Source organism: Leuciscus leuciscus (genome assembly GCF_965113295.1).
Source record: "Leuciscus leuciscus genome assembly, chromosome: 14".
In the NCBI taxonomy this organism is placed as follows: domain Eukaryota; kingdom Metazoa; phylum Chordata; class Actinopteri; order Cypriniformes; family Leuciscidae; genus Leuciscus; species Leuciscus leuciscus.
Window position 1 is genome coordinate 7,853,407 of NC_138738.1, and position 19,551 is coordinate 7,872,957.

A 19,551-nucleotide genomic window follows, 5' to 3' on the forward strand; every position below is an offset into this window, starting at 1 on the left:
TTGTTCTGCTGACAAAACACTGAAAAAATATATTTCCAAAGAATTTCAGTAAACAAAAAACTCCAGACAATATAAGCTGAGGAAAATTACAAGTGATCTATGAGCTTTATGCTGCTTTTTTACAACAGATGCCATTGAAAACACAGTAACGTTAAGTATATCACAGCCTCGCTTTTTATACCCGTTATAGCGCTGCTCTGAATAAGGTCTAAGATAGTGTTTTCACTCCTCTGTCGGCTCTAATGTTCAACTGGACAGTGTGCAAACTAGACTTGCTGAAATGTACATTCTAATCTTGAATTTTCAGGAAGCGATAGGTTTCGCGCAACCCAAATTGTTTTGTCCCTAGCAATGAATCATATTTGAAATATGTAGGCCTATAGTAAAAAAATAATAATTTTTAAAGTCATGTTTATGTTTGGCCAATATTTGTGAAAAAGATCCTGACGAAAAGTCTTCAAACGCTGTTGCTATGGTTACATGTTAACGTCTAGCATCTATGTATAAGGTCTATAGACCTTATTCAGAGCAGCGCCATTTTTGTTTTTTAACGGGAATGAAAGTGAGGCTGTGAGGGATAGACATGCATCTCTTCAGAGGGTTGTACTGTTATTTAATGCGTTTTTAAGGCTGACGAAACACTGCAAAAATATCGTTCCATGAAACTTCAGTAGACATAAAACTCCAGACATCATGAGCTGAGGAAAATATATAAGTATAAATATAAGTGATTTAGGAGTTTTATAGGCGACAGTTTTTTTTTTTTTTTTTTTTTTTTTTTTTTTACAGCGGATGCCATTGAAAGCATCGCTTTCATACTCATGGAGCTGCTCTGAATAAGGTCCATAGATGAAAATCATAGACTGTAAAAAAAATTCAAATGAAAAAAGTGAAAATACACAACTAATTAGGCTATCTAAAAGACTTTTAAATCAAAAACTAATAGGACAGTGTTTTGTCAGACAATATGTTTGTGAATATGTTGTGAGCTGCTACGGTTACGGTTCCCTGCATCTTTATACCGAAGGTGATAATACGCCCCCTGGCTAGCTTTTACTAAAAATGTTTAAAGGCAAAACTGAGACACAGCCTACCAACCTATATCATATAGGCTATGTAAAAATATGACTTTAAAAAAACCCTTCCTGAAAGTTCAAGCCTAAATTAAGCGTCATACAAACCCTGCATAATTTTCTTTCTCACCCTGTCCATTCGCACTCTGATTTACATAAAGACAGCTTGCGTTATAAAGGAAATCACGCGCAAGCAGAAATCGCGTTCGATAGAGGAACACCACATTTCCATATCACTTTCACATAAGATAACGTGATATTGTTTATAAGTGGATTATGAGTTGTCTGAATTGCCTTAAACACAGAGAGAGAGAGAGAGAGAGAGAGAGAGAGAGAGAGAGAGAGAGAGAGAGAGAGAGAGAATACGGAAGTTTTATAGTTAGTCTTTTCTAAATGATGGTTTCCATTGCGCATCAAGCCTACCTTAAAAAGTGCCTCGATCAGTCCACTCTCATGTCAACGGCATAATTCACCGCTCTGATGTCCTGCATCCCGCTCACACTCTCATCTTAAAGGATGTCCATCGCAGAGATATAACTGAAGGCAGATTGAGAGCCATGGTCGATTGAGCCGCCAACGCAAACTTTCATGACGCGCTGTAAGCTAACTGACGGAAGCGGTAGGAGGAAGATGTGCTGAGAAGAATAGAAAGAGTACTCTGTTGTGGCCACACACTGGTGTAGGAAATGCTGTTACACACCATTTACAGAACAAGTTTTATCGATTGAAGCATAGCAGACATGTGCATGATAAAATCGAGGCATACAGTGTCTGAAAGTCTACTTTCAATTAAAACGCCAATTGTTTTAAAAAGATCTGTATCAGTTTTCTGTTTGATCTGTTTTAGTCATAGGCTGTCTGTTATTGTGGATTTGTGAAGCGTATGTGTGACATAAGTGTTAGATTTGAAGATATCAGTGACACTGCCAGTAAACTGCAACTGACAGCTAACTTTAACCGTTAGTCACCATCAAAACTGACAATTCGTCATTTATGGAATATTGCATATTCATGAATTATTTTCCCATGCATATCAATTAATGGGCCCTCGCAACCCTATTCTCTTCTCAATGAAATTTAAAATTTTGGGTGAACTATCCCTAACAACTGTGAACCAAGAAGCATCAAGGCAGGTGTGGTAAAAAAATAAATAAAAAAAAATAGGTAAGATATCCTGCTTGCTCTCTTCCACTCTCGCCCATGTCTTTTTTCTTTCTTTTTTGCAATATTAAAATATACAATCTTGTGTGTTTTTTAAACATTGAGGAGGCAACTTTGAAAAGAGTGGAGTGGGTAGAGGGAAAGGACAGGGAAGCGGTGAAGAGCGGAGGAGGCAAAAAGATGAAGGGAGAGAAATAGCAGAGATGTAGGATGAGGAGCGAGTGAGAGTGGTGGGCATTGAAAGAGCGAGAGGAGAAGTGAGCATGCAGGAAGGGTGGAAGAGGAGAGTTGAGAGGGAGCGAGACTGAAGAGGCTCAAATGGGATAAGAGCTACACGGATCATGTTATGAAACACAGAACAGAGGGTTCAACCTAATGTGAGCAGACCAGTCTGGTCACAATTTCATCAAAAAAGAAGAGGAATGTCATAAGTATGCCACGGCCAAGAAAAGAATCTGTGTAAAAAGTTGCATAACACAGTAAACGTTCAATAAATTAAGAGGCAAGACAGCTGTAGTCATTTAAAATGGTTTAAGACTGTAGTTCGGTAAAATCTGTAAATGATGCTGCATATATATTACCCTTTAAAAGTTATTTAAAAAAATAAAATAATAATACTTGTATTCAGCAATAAGGCATTAAATTGGTCTAAAGTGGCGGTAAAGACACCCATTAAAGATTTCTATTGCAAATAAATAGTTTTTTTATGTATTTTTGAACCAATAAATGCAGCCTTGGTAAGCATGCGAAACTTCATTAAAAACATTGAAAAATCTTACCAAACCCATACTTTTGAGAAAATAAATAATAATAATACAATTTAACTTTTTAGCTGGTTTGACAAAGTTTGAGTCTTTATTCAAAAATCAGGATATCCATTTTCTTTTTAGTGGTTAATCTCATGGTAAGTCATATCTTTAGGATATTGAAGATAAAAAGAAATAGCAAAGATAGTGTTTGCAACCATGTACTTTCAAGAGAAAAACTGAAGAGCACAGCAATAGCACTTTCTTGCAGTAAATTTGTATTTAAACACTAGGTGTCAGTATGTGTTCACTTGTAATCAATGAGGTTTTTAGACAGCACTATGTCTGGGAATTTTTTGAGAGATTGGAAATCATAAATTGCGATTTATCATTTGGCTGAAGAGTTTGTCTAATTATCTGTCAAATAATTTATAATATTGCTTTAAGGAAGAGTTTAAACTTTTAGTACATTCACAGATTCATAATGAGGTTTTAATGTGCTTCTGTCCCCAGTTAGACTTTAAAGATATGACTGATGGGTCTGTATGAAGTGGTTATATTAAGATAATTTATAATTAAAATGTGCAGTCTCTGTTAATGAACCAAACATTATTCCAAGATCGATTTAAATTTAGTCCAAATCCAAATACGTGACCCATTTCATCCCAGTTTAAATTGCATATTTGGCTATGCCATTTCATTCAACAAATATAAAGCTGTCAGGCCTATTCTTCCGTTCTTGAAAATTAAAAGATTGGTTTCATATTGAGAATAATTGACTCTTATTTATATGGGCTCACATCTGTATTCTTTAATGCTATAGCCATGGTTTGAAATTGATTGTTTTGTCAGTGAGTGTTCAAATTTAAATCAGTTGAAAAGGTTGTCATACAAGAAGCAAATACATTTTCCATCAGCAATTTATCATGCTCATTCTTATCCACATCCACAGTCAAATGCACTTATTATAACACAAAGATATTTAATAAATACAATTTTATTCTTTTCAAATGAATCACAGTGACAGCCTTATTTATAGAATATTTCTACAAAATACTGATGTGGGAACTGTTGAACATCACAAGAAAAGTCCTCATTTACTCACCCACATCCATATGCCTTCTCTCTAACTGATCTCTGAGCTGCTCTTATCTAACTTTATGAGGAAAGCATTGTGTTACCATGTTGTCAGGGTTCATGAAAGCACCACAAAAGTCACGAGTAATACACTATAGGCTACTCAAAGTCTTCTGAATCCATGCAAAAGCTTTTAATTTAAAATGATATAGGCTACTGTAACCCCTGTAGCTCTTGGATGTCATTTGTGCACATGCATATCCAAACTCATGACACGTCAGGTTTGAACATTGACTGCAAATGACATTTGGCATGTCCATGTTCCTAAAACTATTGCATGGCTTGAGAAGAATATAGCAAAGTTTTGCATTGATTTTGTGATCCACAAATGAAGAGAAAATCAAATGGGTTTAAAAGAATGTGAAAGTGAGTGAATAAAAAAACACACATTCACATACAAAATGGAAAAAGTGCTCATTCTGAATTTATGACTTTATAAAGTGTGGTTCATAACTTCATATACTAGAATGAAAGGTGCTGACATGACAAAAGTTAAGAAAGATACGGTCAACAGGTCAAATGCTGTATTTAACTGCAGTGTATTTAAAGCGCTTAAATGTTACCTGGGGCCTGTTGCATAAACTGCTTACTTATAAAAAGTTACTCATCACATTTTTTTTAACACATTACATAACTTTTCAAGTCAGTAATATAATGTAGATTGATCTAATTTGATACCGAAAAGTAAGACTGATTACCCCATAACTAACTAACTGTTAGTTCTTAACACAAAGGCTTGATCTGAAAATATAAAGTCTGAAATCGAAGACTTTTTTTTTTTGTACCAGATCTCAGATAGTCTAATGGAGCTGTTAAGTTTGCCAGGAGCTTCATAACTGTTGTGAGGATTCTCCATCCAGCATCTCTCCATTAGCCTACCTCCACTTTTATTTAATATACTAGAACCCTTTTAAACAGAATACATTTCATCCAAAAGCAAGAATCTGTCATTGTGTGAAAATTCTTGTGTAAAATTACAGTGCACCGGTTTGGAATGACATGAGTGTGAGTGTTTCATCTAATGGCAGAATTTTCTTTTTTGGTGCTGTTTCTTTAAGCATACAAAGGCAGAGGATAAAGGCCCGATCACACCAAGGAGGACATTAACCATAATGATAATAACGATAAAGATATAGAACTAAAAATTATTCTAAATGAATAGCAGAGTCCACACCACAAATATAATGATAATGGCGCTGATGAACGATAAAAACAATGACAGCCAATCAGAATCCATCCTGCTTTAAAGAGCTTGAGCTTTTAATGTGGCAGACATAACTGCAGCACATGCTGAGAATAAACAGTTTGATATCATCCGCTGATGCAGATGCTAATATAGTTATCATTCTATTTATCTTTATAGTTATCGTTCTTGGTGTGAACGGGCCTTGAGCGGTTTGGAGAATGCATGGATAGATGTAAATGGCTCCTGTACCAAAAACTGCTACAGGTCAAGCATTATACTTTTGTTAAGATACATAAGAGGATTGCATGGCTAATGTAGCTGACGTCTACTCTGCACCACACGTGTAAAAATCATATTAATGATTCCTTAGCTTATGTAATCTTCTTGTTCTTTCCATGATGGTTATATACGATCTGCTTTCTTTCATGTAGTAGAGCACTGTGTCACACTCTTCTGGCTGCCGGTGTTCCTCATTGCACCCGTGCCTGAATGGCTTTCAGATCTCCACTGCCTCTTACAGCCACAGTGAGATGCCATAAGACAGCGCTGCATGAGATCCCGGAACAGATGACCAGCGAAAAACATGTAGATCCAGGGGTTACAACAGCTGTTTAGACTGGCCAGAAGCATTGCAATGATGAATGCCATAGCTATTAGAGGCAAAATAAAAACACAAAGTTAGTGACACACAAGTCATGAGACTATTAAATATGAACATTATGTACTTAGTTAAAATTGTCCCAAAGATTATGTCAAATCTATGTACTTCCCATATTATGCCTAGACAGACAGACAACCAAAGATTATGTAAAATGTATGTACTTTCTATTTAATGCCCTGACAGACAGAAAGGACAGATAGATAGATTTAAAAAAATCACTCAAATCTCATCTTGCACCACCAAAACGTTACTCATTTACTGTATTCAACTTGTTTCTGATGACATTTTTTACCCAAGGCAAAACTTAATGTCTTCGTTTACTTACAGTGTTATATATCATTTACTTATTATGATCTGCTGCACTAAAATTGCTGGTGGCACAATGTGAAATAAATGAAGAAATGGCTATAACGGCAAGAATCTGTACCCGGGTCCTGAGGACTGTAATCTATCACTGCTTCTATAGCCAAGTCCTAAAATTGAAAAATGATGCCATCCCTTTTAATAATTTTTCTGAGATAAATATTTCTCAAGAAGCATAAAAATCATGATCCTAAAATAATTCTTCCTAAGGTTTCATAATGTTAATGGCTAATAAACTGAAATGGACAAAATTGTATATGGTCATTTAAATCAGTGTATATTAATTACACGGTTGATGCTCTAAAAATCATCATTGAACAAAGACAGCAGAATGAGAGTTTCTGTCGGGTCAATATCTGCAGACTAAATCATTTTCCAAAAAAAGGGGGTAGCATTTTATTTTTCAGTCCTGTTTCACATGTACATACTTATCGTAGTAATGACACAACTGGGTAATAACTAGGTACTAACCCTGAACCTACCCCTAAATATAACTTAACCCATGTAGTTACCTACTGTATTTGTGTGGGTGAGAACACTATAAGTACATTGAAAGTGCACGTAATGTAAAATAAAGTCCAACCAAAAAAAACTTAATGTCAGCATGATTTATAGCTGTCTCTAAACACACTCTCTGCTCTAAAATAAGTTCACATGATGGATTGATAATGGGTAGGGGGTGGATGTGCACCTTTGTAAATGAATCATTCTCTTAAAAATGAAAAACCATGGTCAGTATAATCTGCCATAAGGGAAGAGCATGAGCATGCAGATTCTGTTTCACAGGAAAAAATCAGCACACAGCACACTCATGAAAGACGTGAGCATAGTAATGATTAAAATAATGATCAAATGTTCTAATATAATAATCATTTTTGGATGAGCTATATACTTTATGTGAGACTTTAATATCTAATTTAATCTCTATTGTCCTTTCAATGCCTATTGGATATTATTTTGAATCCGATTATTTTAAATGTATTGTCCTATATAGATAATTCTTTCAGCTAATAAATTTGAGAAGGAGAAAAGTGTCATCTTAATGCAGTGTTTCATAAGAAAGAGTCTATTTTATAAAATCTCTCATCTGTTTCTTTAAACATGATTTGAAACCTATGTACTATGTTTATATAAACTATGTTTATGAACAACACTAGTGAAAATATACTTCTATTGTGTTCTATTGCACAAGTATATCGTTTCTTTGTTTTCTTTTTTCATAAGAAACATTGTTTAAGTTATTAATCTTAAATAGAAATTCAGAATCCACATTTTCAATGTAGTCTTTTGCAGCAGCCCACTTTATGCACATTAAGCATCTTGATTGCACTCATTTTCACCCGTCTAACTTTACTGTGGAGGAGTAATGCAGAAGAGGGGTGGAAAAGGAAATATATAGCAGAAGGATCCCTTGTCGTTTGTCTTCATAGGCCTTGTGGGTTTGACAACAGCACTAGACATCCTCACAAATTATGTTATGAAATTACACGGAAATGGCACTCCTAAAGATCTTGTCAGGATAAATAGGATCGCTTTGATGTCATGCTACATTTACTAGACCAAAACCACCTAAGGGTGTTTAAGCTTTGAACAGCTATCACTTGTTTTCATCTTTCTCTGTCTCTATTTTATTCTGAAATATATTTTTGGATTTGTTAGAGCACAATTTTCATGAAGTTAAATAGAGATGACTGTAGGGGAATGAGGGAGAATGTCATTACAATGAAGAGCATGAAACATCTTGTTGTATTGCCATCTTGTATATATGAAACATCTTTTTGTATTGCCATATAATAGATTTCTCAAGCTTTTTGAAACTCATAGACCAGAAAGTTGGATAACCTACAGATTAGTATTTATATTTATTCATACTATTCAAAATACTGTAAATATTTATTCTGACTAAACCCAACTGTGACCTTATACTTTTATACTATTTTCATATTTTTATTCTTAGAATTTGTATTACTATGTTTCTTGTTGTATTTTTGTATTTGTATATGTCCATTGTTTCAGTGCCTTGAAAAATTCCTTGTGTGTGCAAGCACACTTGGCAATAAAGCTCTTTCTGATTCTGAGATTACATGGATGTAAATTGTTTTTATGACTGTTTGAGGGCAAGATCTAGGACTGCCTTGATGGGCCAAAAAAAGTATTCAAGGGTTCCCAATAAATTTCCATGCATGGTCTTACCAGTAGTTTATAAGGATTTATTTAAAAAATATATAAATATGAGCATATGATGCATTACTTAAAATAAAACCATATTTGCTACAGAAATTTACGCCAAATACAAAATATATTCATGACTTTGTAAGACACAAATTCCGTTATGTCCAGGTTTCCCATGACTGTTGGAACATCGCGAATAATCACATCTAACATAAAAGTTTGTGTTTATATATGTGTGTGTACATATAATATGTGTGTGTGTGTGTGTGTGTGTGTGTGTGTGTGTGTGTGTGTGTGTGTGTGTGTGTGTGTGTGTGTGTGTGTGTGTGTGTGTGTGTGTGTGTGTGTGTGTGTGTGTGTGTGTGTGGCTATGCACATATACGTGTGTGCGCATGTATACACATTATATAAACACAAACTTTTATGTTAGATGCGATTATTCGCAATTAATCGATTTGACAGCACTATGCAAAATGTATAATTTTCATTGCATTAGATAGCCAAATGTCAACCCAAGTATATTTTTTGTGAAATATTTTGCTTAAAAACGTGCTTGTATTATATTTGCTTAAAACAAATGGTTTTAAATATTAAGTGATAAGTGATGTTTTACTAACGATATAACAATAACCCTACGTTGCATTAAAATGTTTATGCACATGTATTTTACACATTTTATGACCTGTTGATCAACAGAATTTCCACGAACCTTCTCTTGGAGCCATTGGATCCCAGGCTGACCACATCTGAACGAAGAAAAACGGCGTCCAGCAGATAATATAAGCCAGGACGATCACAAACGTCATTTTCACCGTCCTGATCTTAGCTTTGGAGATCAACTTGACGCTGCTGACGCGGGAGAGCGCGGTGCCCTTGGCGGGTCGCGGGGTCAGCGACAGGCACTGATTGCGTCGGGTCTTCAGCTTAAAGTTTTGCCATATTTTATAACTAATAAGTCCATAACAAACGCTTAAAATAGCTACAGGAATGATATAGATGGTGAGACTAATCCATGTGACGTAAGCCTTTGCGCCCCAGGGCTGAACAAAATCCCCCCAGCAGTCGAAAACTCCATCACCCACTTCTCTGAGAGAGAAGATGTAAATCTGTGGTAAACTGAAGAGCAGGCTTATAATCCAAGAGGCCAAAACATAAAAACGGTCCCTTCGACGGCGCAAGGATCGCAGAGGCTGCCATATAGCCAAACATCTGTCGATAGACATCAGCACGAGCATGTAAGTGGACGCGAACATGCCAACCACCTGTAGGTACTTCACCAGGCGGCACAAGAAGTCTGGTCCATAAAAGCGAAAAGTGATGTCCCAGATAAGCTGGGGAAGAACTTGAAAAACCGCCACCACCAGGTCAGCAATGCTCAGGTGTTTCATAAAATAGTACATCCGCGATTGACCGTGTTTACTCGTCTGGATAGCCACAAGGACGCACAGGTTGCCGGCGAGCGCCAGCAGCAGAATACACACAAGGACGGTTACTTCGACTTTAGCCACTTCTTCGTTGCGTTTGAGAGGGTTTACGGTTTGGTTCGATCCCCTGCTGTCGTTTCCCCTGCTTGAATTCACCCAGGAGTCGTTGAAGTGCCAGAGAATCACGTCTTTCAGCAGGCTCTCCATTGTGCGTAAAATGCGCGAATGAGCGCGCTTTGTAGCGGCTCTCAGGCGCTATTTATCGTGACACATGAGTCGAAGGATGCCGTTATGATGGGCAATTAGCAGTAAGTGTCGATGACAAAAATTCGGTCCAGTTCACTGCAAAATAAACGTTAATTAAGATGTTTAAAATTATCTCAAAGTGGTTGATTTTTTCAAAGACAATTTCAATAATTTTAAGACGCTGTCTTGTGAAACCCAAATTGTCTTTATATCGCAGTTAGCTTACTGTCAACTATCTTGAAAACCTTTTAAATAAAACACTACAGTTGTTATGAGATATAACGTTATTTGTAATATAAAAAGTTATAATAACGACGGTGTTTATGTTTTGTCAATGTTCCGACTGATGAGGATACTGACACTGTTCCTATAGTAACCGAACGCGATTACTGTTCGCGTGCGTCTATTCAGTCAGGTCAACAACAACAAAAAAAACAAACAAAAAAATTCCCCCTGATTAACTTTTAAGGGTTAATGGAAGATTCGAAACGCCAATTTAAACTTACATACATGCATGGAAATATAATACTACTTAAAAACAGCCTTTTTTTTACTTCTTTGGGGGATTGAAAGTCTTCTTTACCACAGAGCATAAACAATATTTATTATTAACAGTAAGCTATTTAAATTGTAATTTTAATAGGAAATAATAATACCAGTTGACTATGATATAAATTAATATTAAAGAATTTTAAACATTAATATTATTGTGACAATTACAGTTTAAAAAAACCTACCTGAAATGTATTTCGGAATAGATTCATTCTGTTTGTCTTGGTTTGAAATGGAAGTATTGCTCATAGCAAAACTGCAGCGTTTACGTTCTCCTGTGGGTTCAATGGGATACAGCAGGTCTGTCTGCACAAACCTCAAAGCAGAGCACAGTTATATGCGATCTGTCCTGCTGCACTTACACATTTCTACCACTGAGTGCCTTTGTGCTTTGCTGGATTAATAAATGTATTTTACCATGCACAAACAATAAGCAGCTAACATGTAGCAATTTCCCAGTATACTATGACAATATGCTCTGCTTTTGGGGCACATTGTCAGAAAAGTTCAGTGTGTGTTATCTTTTCTCCTGAGCAATAATAGTGGGGAAGTTCAAAAGCTGTTTAGACCTTAAAGGGATAGTTCACCCAAAATTGATAGTTCATTAAAGGGATAGTTCACTTTGAAATTAATTTTTGGTATGTTTTAGCTTACCTCCATCCAAGATGTAGGTGTCTTTTTTTCCGCAGTAGTTTCAATTTTGATATTTTTAGGTCAAACCGTTCTTGTCTGTCAGTCATATAATGCAGGTCTATGGTCACGGTCTCAAAGAGCATGCACAGAGTCCAAATTAAAACAATTCCCCGTCGTCCAAATTAAACAATTCCCCATCGTAAGTACACATTGATGGCCTAAGACACGAAACGAGCGGTTTGTGTGAGAAAACGAACAGTATTTATATCGTTTTTACCTCTTATACGCAGACATGTCCGAGTGATCTGATCTGACGTGTACGCAGACTGGTGCATAGATATATACACACTAGATGTCGCCTTGTCTACGGCAGTTCATTGGAACGAATGTCTTTAAGGCGACATCTAGTGTATATATCTATGCACCAGTCTGCGCACACGTCAGATCAGATCACTCGGACATGTCTGCGTATAAGAGGTAAAAACGATATAAATACTGTTCGTTTTCTCACACAAACCGCTCGTTTCGTGTCTTAGGCCATCAATGTGTACTTACGATGGGGAATTGTTTAATTTGGACGACGGGGAATTGTTTTAATTTGGACTCTGTGCTTGTGTTTTGAGACCGTGACCATCGACCTGCATTATATGACTGACAAACAAGAACGGTTTGACCTAAAAATATCAAAATTGAAACTACTGCGGAAAAAAAGACACCTACATCTTGGATGCCCTTGAGGTAAGCTAAAACATACCAAAAATTAATTTCAAAGTGAACTATCCCTTTAATTACTCACCCGGTGAATCCCACTTGAAGAGAATTCTCTATTAGTTCATTTAAAAAGGCTTATCTGATCCCTTTTTTTTTATGTATCTCATGTTCAGTTCTGTCCTTTCATTGCATTTTCCACTGCTCTAAATATTAGTTTCCATTGTTACTGACAAACACTGACTTCTTCCTCATGACTTGCTGCATGTCTTTCACTTAATGCCCTGTCAGGTACAGTATAGAGTCTGCCAGCTGAAAATAAATCCAGTTTAGATGCATAAGAGTTTCAGGACACTTTCCACTGTTTACTTGAGTTAAACTTTGCCACAGCCAGTTTGGCCACTGATTAAAATTTATAACCGGTCATACATATTGATTAAAATATTCCTGCTTGGACAAACCCAAACCAAGATCAGTCAAGTTGTTTTTGTCTGACATTTCAGAATAATCACTGATTTGGTCTTCATTGCAAATGAAGCAGATGAGCGGCTGAATTTAAAACAGCGAGGGGAAAAAATGGCTGGGTTACTGCGACAAGAAACAAACATTTATTTAACAATGAAGCTGTGCTCCAATAATTTTTCAAGGCTAATAATATTCACATCAATTCCTTATTTAGCAAAGTCTCGGAAGTTGAACATTGTTTTCATACAGACAAAAAAATATATATATATATATTCAGAGAGTTCATGCGTAAATCGTTTCTTTCCTGACAAATGGAGGATGTAACCCCCTCCGATACACCTCCATGTGTTTTTCTCAATACATTTATGAAAACGTCCTTGTAGAATTCTTTGTAGAAAACAGGAATCACAAAATAGACTTTTTTCGCCCTGTTTGTTAATGAAATTACGAACACAATTATACATTACCCATTCAGACAATTTGAAATAATTATAAGTTGTACCATGAATGGTAATTATGATGTCACTCTTGAAATAAGCCTCGACAAAGAGAACACGTATAATAAACCACTGATTAGCACTATGATTGCACATCATCCTGAGTATCTTGCTGAAAAGACCAGATTAGACCAGCATGAATTTCTAACATGATGATAATGGTTGAGCTGGTGGGAAGTTGGGAACACTATCATTTAAAACTTAAAGCATGTTGGTCACCAGGTATGTACTGTGTTTTCAACAGGGTATCTTATTAAAGGCGGCGACCTGACTCAAAACAATTCTATTTTGGTTTGCATTGTTTGAACATTTCATCATCAAGTTCAAGGTCAACTGGAATTTTCTATTGAAAATTTACAATTTGTGAAATGAGTGTTTTTTTTTTTTAAGAAAATACTTATTCAGCATTAAATTCATCAAAAGTGACACTAAAGTGACACACATTTATAATGTTACAAAAGATGTTACAAAGTGCTTTGTGTTCAAAGAAAACTTTCTATTCATCCAAGAAAGAAAACTGAACAGAACTGTTTTCAACATTGATCATAATACAACATTTTCTTGAACACCAAATCAGCATATTAGAATGATTTGACATTGAAGACTGGAGTAATGATGCTTTGCCATCACAGGAATAAATTACATTTTAAAATATATTAAAATGGAAAACATTTTAACACAATAATATTTCACACTATTATTAGTTTACACTATTTACTATTTTACACTATAGCGAGCATTTTTCTTCCAAAAATATAAAAACATCCAACACATTCTCACCCCAAATCGTCACTTTTTCGTCACTTTCAACCATGCTTCAATATCCGACGCACAAAGCACCCTTTAGCGTCCATATGTGACGCTTCGGTTATGGGTAGGTTTAGGTATGTGGTAGGGTTATGCGTCTCATATGGACGCTAAAGGGTGCTTTGTGCGTCGGATATTGAAGCATGGTTGAAAGTGACGAAAAAGTGACGATTTGGGTATGAGAACGGGCTGAAACATCGCACCAACCCCAGTGAATTAAGACCGATCACCTCTGGATTATTACTACAATTAAAACGGTCTCTGTATGAATAATGTGCTAACAATCCTTGATCCCACTCCACATTTTAACCTTTAGCTGAAAATGACTTTATGCCTGAACAGAATTAAGGCAAGGCAAGTTTATTTAGCACATTTCATACACAATGGTAATTCAAAGTGCTTTACATAGAATGAATTAAAATAATCAAAATAAACAAAAATAATTAAAATAGTAATTACTGAAAGGAAAATCCAAACATGCATGTCTAAAACTTGACACTGATCTACATTGTTTTGGCTCAGTATGTACAAGTATTTCAATGCTTAGAAGAACAGAGAAAATTTAGGTTACACTTTATTTTAAGGTGACGTAGTTACATTGTACTTACTCAAATAAGTACTGATTAATATTAATTTACTACATATACTTACTATAGAGTTACGGATAAGGTTAGGGTTTGGTTTAGGGTTAGTTACTTGTAATTATGCATAATTTACTGTTTTCCTAAAAAGCACACGTAGTAACGTGTAACTACGTAAAGTTATCAAAATGTAATGGGTCTATCTCATCAAACTGATGAGAAAAATCAGTTTGTTTACATTACTGGTTAACACCAAGATTTATACGCATTGTCAGTCTAAATCTTCATTGGCACAAAAAGCGTATGTACTGCAATCAAGATTTGTCCTAGGAGAGAGCAGTTTAGGAAAACCACTCATCTCAGGGGAAAAAATGTTTTTTCCTTTAGATAAAGAGGTTGATTCTGCAATAGTGGCACAGTTGTGTGAACCATTCTGAACATTTTGTCCCTCACTTATCCACACAGCTTCAAATTTCCAAACCGGTTTTCATACAAATGAAATATTTATCAATTTGAGCAGTTTGGGCTTTAAATGCTCCATCTTTACAAACGGATAAAATGCAAATAGAGGCAGAGAATGAAGGAAATTGTTAGTTGGAGAGATGTTTATTGCTTTAGAGACTGAATACTAATCAATGTAATGCTGAGTACACATGCCAAGCTCTATCCACTGCACAGATGACAAGAAAATAGACAGGACAAGACTACACACAGGATAATCACACCTGTGACTGTATTCTACTGAGTACTTTTGGTTCCTGGTAACCATAATTACCTAGGACCTCAAATAGTAAACACCTTCAAGAAAAGAAAGGTACAATGAGCCAGTGATTTTCAAAGATCAAACTGCCGCAAGCCTTGATGATACAGATCAGTACATTTCCAACAATGATTTAGTCCAAATTGGTTTGAACTCTACTTCAAAGCATTGGTTGCACTATGCCTTCAGTTCAGGACCTTTACAGGTTGGCAAGAACAGTGACATCTTTCAGTCTCTATACATTACAAGATGTATTTCAAAACCATCACAGAAAAGAAAGAGTCACAGAGTCACAACCAGTTTTTCCCCCCAGACAGAAGCCCTTATACCAGCATAAAATCGGCTGCACTTTGATCATTAGAAATCTATTGAGTATATTCAGCCCCTGCATGCAGGATAATTTACATTCATTCAGACATCCAACAGCGCATGTGCGTTAAAACTGAATATTCATTGCGTTTTTTTTATTTACTCAGCTATTAATCTACATACTATGCATGCTGGCATGTCAATCAAAAAGTACCTTGATGCTTACATCCCACTTTAAAATAAGTTCAATTAAAAACCAAACAAATAGTTTTTTTTTTGCAGATGCCAATTTTTTTCATTAACACTTATTAAATCAATAATAGAAGTGGTCTAAATATTAAACCATGTACATATATCTTCCGTAGAAGTCTCAGGACCAAAACAATTTTGTCCAATCATTACATTCGCTCCAATTTTTTAGTTGGAAAGTTTCGGAGGCAGTGTGTAAACATGATTGACAACGTGAGTTCGTATTTATTTTTTAACGTGCGAAAAAAAAGAAAAAAAATTCGGACTGTATTTTGAAGTGACGAGAGAGCGTGCTCACGCTCACTTCCAACTTAATTCACAGATTTTTCTTTCATTTTACTACGCATTAGTTAATGTGTTCGTGTATGTAAGAAAAAAAAAAGAAAAAGAAAAAAAATCACACACAAAAACCAAACAAAAAATCCGTGAGTCGTGCCCATATGCCTGGGATACTCTGCACCCCCATAACGGCGCCCCTGTTTCCACACACCCTGCTTGCACAGACATCACACTTCATCAGTGCGTCAATGAGGCTATGCAGACAGACACCCGCTGAGCGCCAAAAATAAACAGAAGCCGCCTTTTATGGTTCCACCAAACTAAAACAACGAGCTTTTGCTGTGTTCACGCCATGCCGTAACCGTAATTACAAGATGGCAACCCATGATGTTCTACAAGGAGCTGTTCAAGTCATCAGACTCGAATTTATGCGTTTCTATGTCAACACTATCAGCGTCAAAATGAATCTGCAGCAGTCGGGTGGTACAAGTAAGAGATCTGTAAGCTGGTTATGTTCATCATTATTGTAATATTATGTATTTAAGACATGAGGTAATTTAACACAGTCTCTTCATCTCGTGTCGCTTTGCAAACTCTGCTGTGTGCGTTCGTGTTTTGAAGGAGTGGCAGCTTTGGAGACCCTCTAAGGGAGGGTGGGATCTTATGCTTTCAGCGCTAGCCTCTCCAAAATTGCCTACTCTACCTTTAATTAAATTACATTGTATTAAACATATTTCTTTCATATTTGACAACTCTCAGAAGATTTTTAGCATGGTAATGGATATAACTGTGTTAATGTATTTGGTCTTGGCGGAATAGATCTGCTACACTGCTGCTGCATAGAATGTACAGGAACATTCTACTGCCAATACATACAACAATATGTATGTGAGTATATAAGACATGTTGCTGCCCAAATAGTATATATAAAATAACCTGTGGAGCTGGGGGAGGTGGAGGGTTTCAGATGAACTCTAGTGAACGCTAACCAGCTATTTAAATGTTGAGCAGAAAGCTCATTGGCTGCAGATGCAACAGGAACCAATCAGCTTGTGCCATTGTTAAAAATATCAATATCATCAGGTTCCATTAAGGACCCATCAGCCTGCACCATCTAGTTTCATTACAGTATTTATTTCAACTATGTCTTGTACCATACTATACACTCCATATAGTATGTATTGTGTATTATATTCTGCTTGATTGTGCTATATTTAATATAGTAATAATGTTGAATATTGAACGTAAACTATTGTATATTATCTGTGTGTATCCCACATTGTATGGCATCTAGAACAAAGAAGCTGCTCTCAAGAGTCAAATATATTATGAGTGTAAATTTGATTGGCCAATGAGCTTCATTCTGCATTTTGATTCTAACTGCATTGCTTTCTATTATGCTGCCTGAAATCTTTGGAGCAATAAACAGCCATTTTGAAGGAGGCCTAAATCACTGGCCATAAAAGCACATGAAATCACATTAAGTGAATGAGTGCATAATGGAAAAAAACACACATCTAGCCTGGCACTCTGAGAAACATGTGAAAAGAACATATATGCCTTTAGATTTTTACATTTTCTGAAGAATCCGTCGTTAAGCTAGGACGTTGCTATGCAGTTGCTAAGGTGTTGAGTGGTTGCTAGGGTGTTCTGGGTGGTTGCTAAGGCATTACTTACTGGCCTATATCAAGTCAAGTCACCTTTATTTATATGGCATTTTATAATACAGTGTTTCAAGTCAGCTTTACAGTGATAAACAGGAAAATGATGCAAACAGAATTCAATTCAGCTCTGAGAAGACATTGTTTCGTAGTCACATTTTCAAAGTGGCGATTCTGTATGGATTTGTACAATGTGATTCGAAAGAAAAAAAAACATAAGCGTGAAGGTCCACCCCTAACCCCAATCGTCAGTGGGGCGTACGCAGATTGTTCGAAAACATATGAATGAGATTGTACTAACTCATATGAATTAACCACTAATTTGCCAAAATGTAAAATAGTTATGAGTAAAATAGAATATGAGAATATGGCACATCTCTTCTCAGTAAACTGCATGATTTGAGGTATCATTCATGTCAGGTATTCACACGGGTTATCAGCATGAACAGTGAGGGGACCAGTGACATACCAAAGTTTAATACTTAAAATAGGGGCTTTGAAATATCTCAAGCAAGCGCCACTAATGATAGCAATAAAGACCTCTGAATTTTCAGTATCAAAGCAATCAGATCCTGTGGTCTGTATCCTGCCGGGCCAAATCTGCTCCTCATTGTCCCGTTTAGCTCTGGTTTTTGTCTGCTTGAAAATGTATTAACAGAAAAAACAAGAACAAAACTCGAGTGATTAAACACTATATGTCATGGGAAAAGTTTCTTCATCATATTTGAGAAACTCTGCTAAAGCCGGACAGGACAGATCCATCTGGGCCTCATCATTGCATGCGTATGGATTACAGTTTGGGGTTTGAGGAGGCATCAACTGCGCTCTGTTTTATATTGTACAGTGTGTACCTTACTGTCAATCAAGTAATACGTAGCCATGAGCCAGAACAAGCACACTCCATGCTCCTGTGTTCCTGCATTTTAGGGTGAAAATATTTGGTTTAACTTAGATTTTGAGATTTGTAACAGTTCGTAAAAAAACAAAACAAACAATGAGTCAAGTATCAACATTCAGGATAAGCAGATGTTTTTTGGATAAAATGGGTAAAATAAATAAATAAAAGAAATGAGACCTTCTCAAATTGGTTTTTAAAGATTATTAATATGCTTTTGTTCAGCAAGGATGCATTAAATTAATCAAAAGTGACAGTAAAGATTATTACATTGTTACAAAAGATTTCTATTTTAAATAAATGCTGCTTTTTCGAACTTCCTATTCATCAAAGAATACTTTCCACAAGTTTCCACAAAAATATGAACTCTTTTCAACATTGATAATAATAAGAGATATTTTTTGAGCACTGAATCAGCATATTAGAATGATTTCTGAAGGATCATGTGACACTGAAGACTGGAGTAATGATGCTGAAAATTCAGGAATAAATTACATTTTACAAATTTATTTAAAAAGAAAAATGTATAATATTTCACAATATTACTGTTTACTGCCACCTTGGTGAGCATTAAAGACCTCTTTCAAAAACATTAAAAAAGCCCAAACTTTTTAATGTTAGTGTATCCGCCTTTTACAGGCTCACTTGTGTTTAACTGAATGAGCAAGGAGGAATGAGGAGAATTTGACCTTTCCAAATACATTTCACATTATTCATATATTTACATCTTCATAATCCCGAAGGGTTCAAGTTGTGACTGTTGATAATGTGCAGTAAAACCAGTCAGTAAAAACCAACAGAAGCATAAACTACCTGAAATGGGAAACATTCATGCTTGGAAAATCTTGTGAAACTCCCATGAGAAATGAAGTATCTCACTGAGTGTAATGCACAGATCTGAAGCTGAAACACATACTGTTCTTATTGGATTAAGCTTAAAGCCTGACAATGTGCGTGCGTGCGTGTGTGTGCGCTCAACAGTGCAT

At 35.9% G+C, this 19,551-nt stretch overlaps 2 protein-coding genes across 3 annotated transcripts in view; both read right to left on the reverse strand.

Annotated features, from left to right (window-relative positions):
* Positions 1-1,832, reverse strand: part of tespa1 (thymocyte expressed, positive selection associated 1) — a 9,458-nt gene extending 7,626 nt beyond the window's left edge. The window contains exon 1 of one of the 2 annotated variants that reach the window (XM_082189622.1): positions 1,497-1,820. The gene's annotated coding sequence lies outside the window, so the exon portion shown is untranslated. Of the gene's footprint in view, positions 1-1,496 lie in introns of both variants that reach the window. The other variant, XM_082189623.1, reaches the window with a different exon arrangement.
* A 2,920-nt stretch (positions 1,833-4,752) lies between these two features.
* On the reverse strand, positions 4,753-11,056 carry oxtrb (oxytocin receptor b). Its single transcript, XM_082137323.1, has 3 exons — positions 10,907-11,056; positions 9,209-10,265; positions 4,753-5,953 (listed from the first exon to the last, which is right to left on the reverse strand). The coding sequence occupies exons 2-3, from the start codon at positions 10,128-10,130 to the stop codon at positions 5,727-5,729; spliced, it is 1,149 nt and encodes a 382-aa protein (XP_081993449.1). The 5' UTR covers positions 10,131-10,265; positions 10,907-11,056; the 3' UTR covers positions 4,753-5,726.
* Positions 11,057-19,551: the final 8,495 nt, after the last annotated feature.

What these genes read in the sequence shown, in the direction of transcription:
- oxtrb (XM_082137323.1), bottom strand. Translation starts at nt 10,130, where the DNA reads ATGGAGAGCCTGCTGAAAGACGTGATTCTCTGGCACTTCAACGACTCC. An exon ending in TCCAATGGCTCCAAGAGAAG is followed by an intron (nt 5,954 to 9,208) that starts GTTCGTGGAAAT and finishes TGCCTCTAATAG; the next exon opens with CTATGGCATTCATCATTGCA.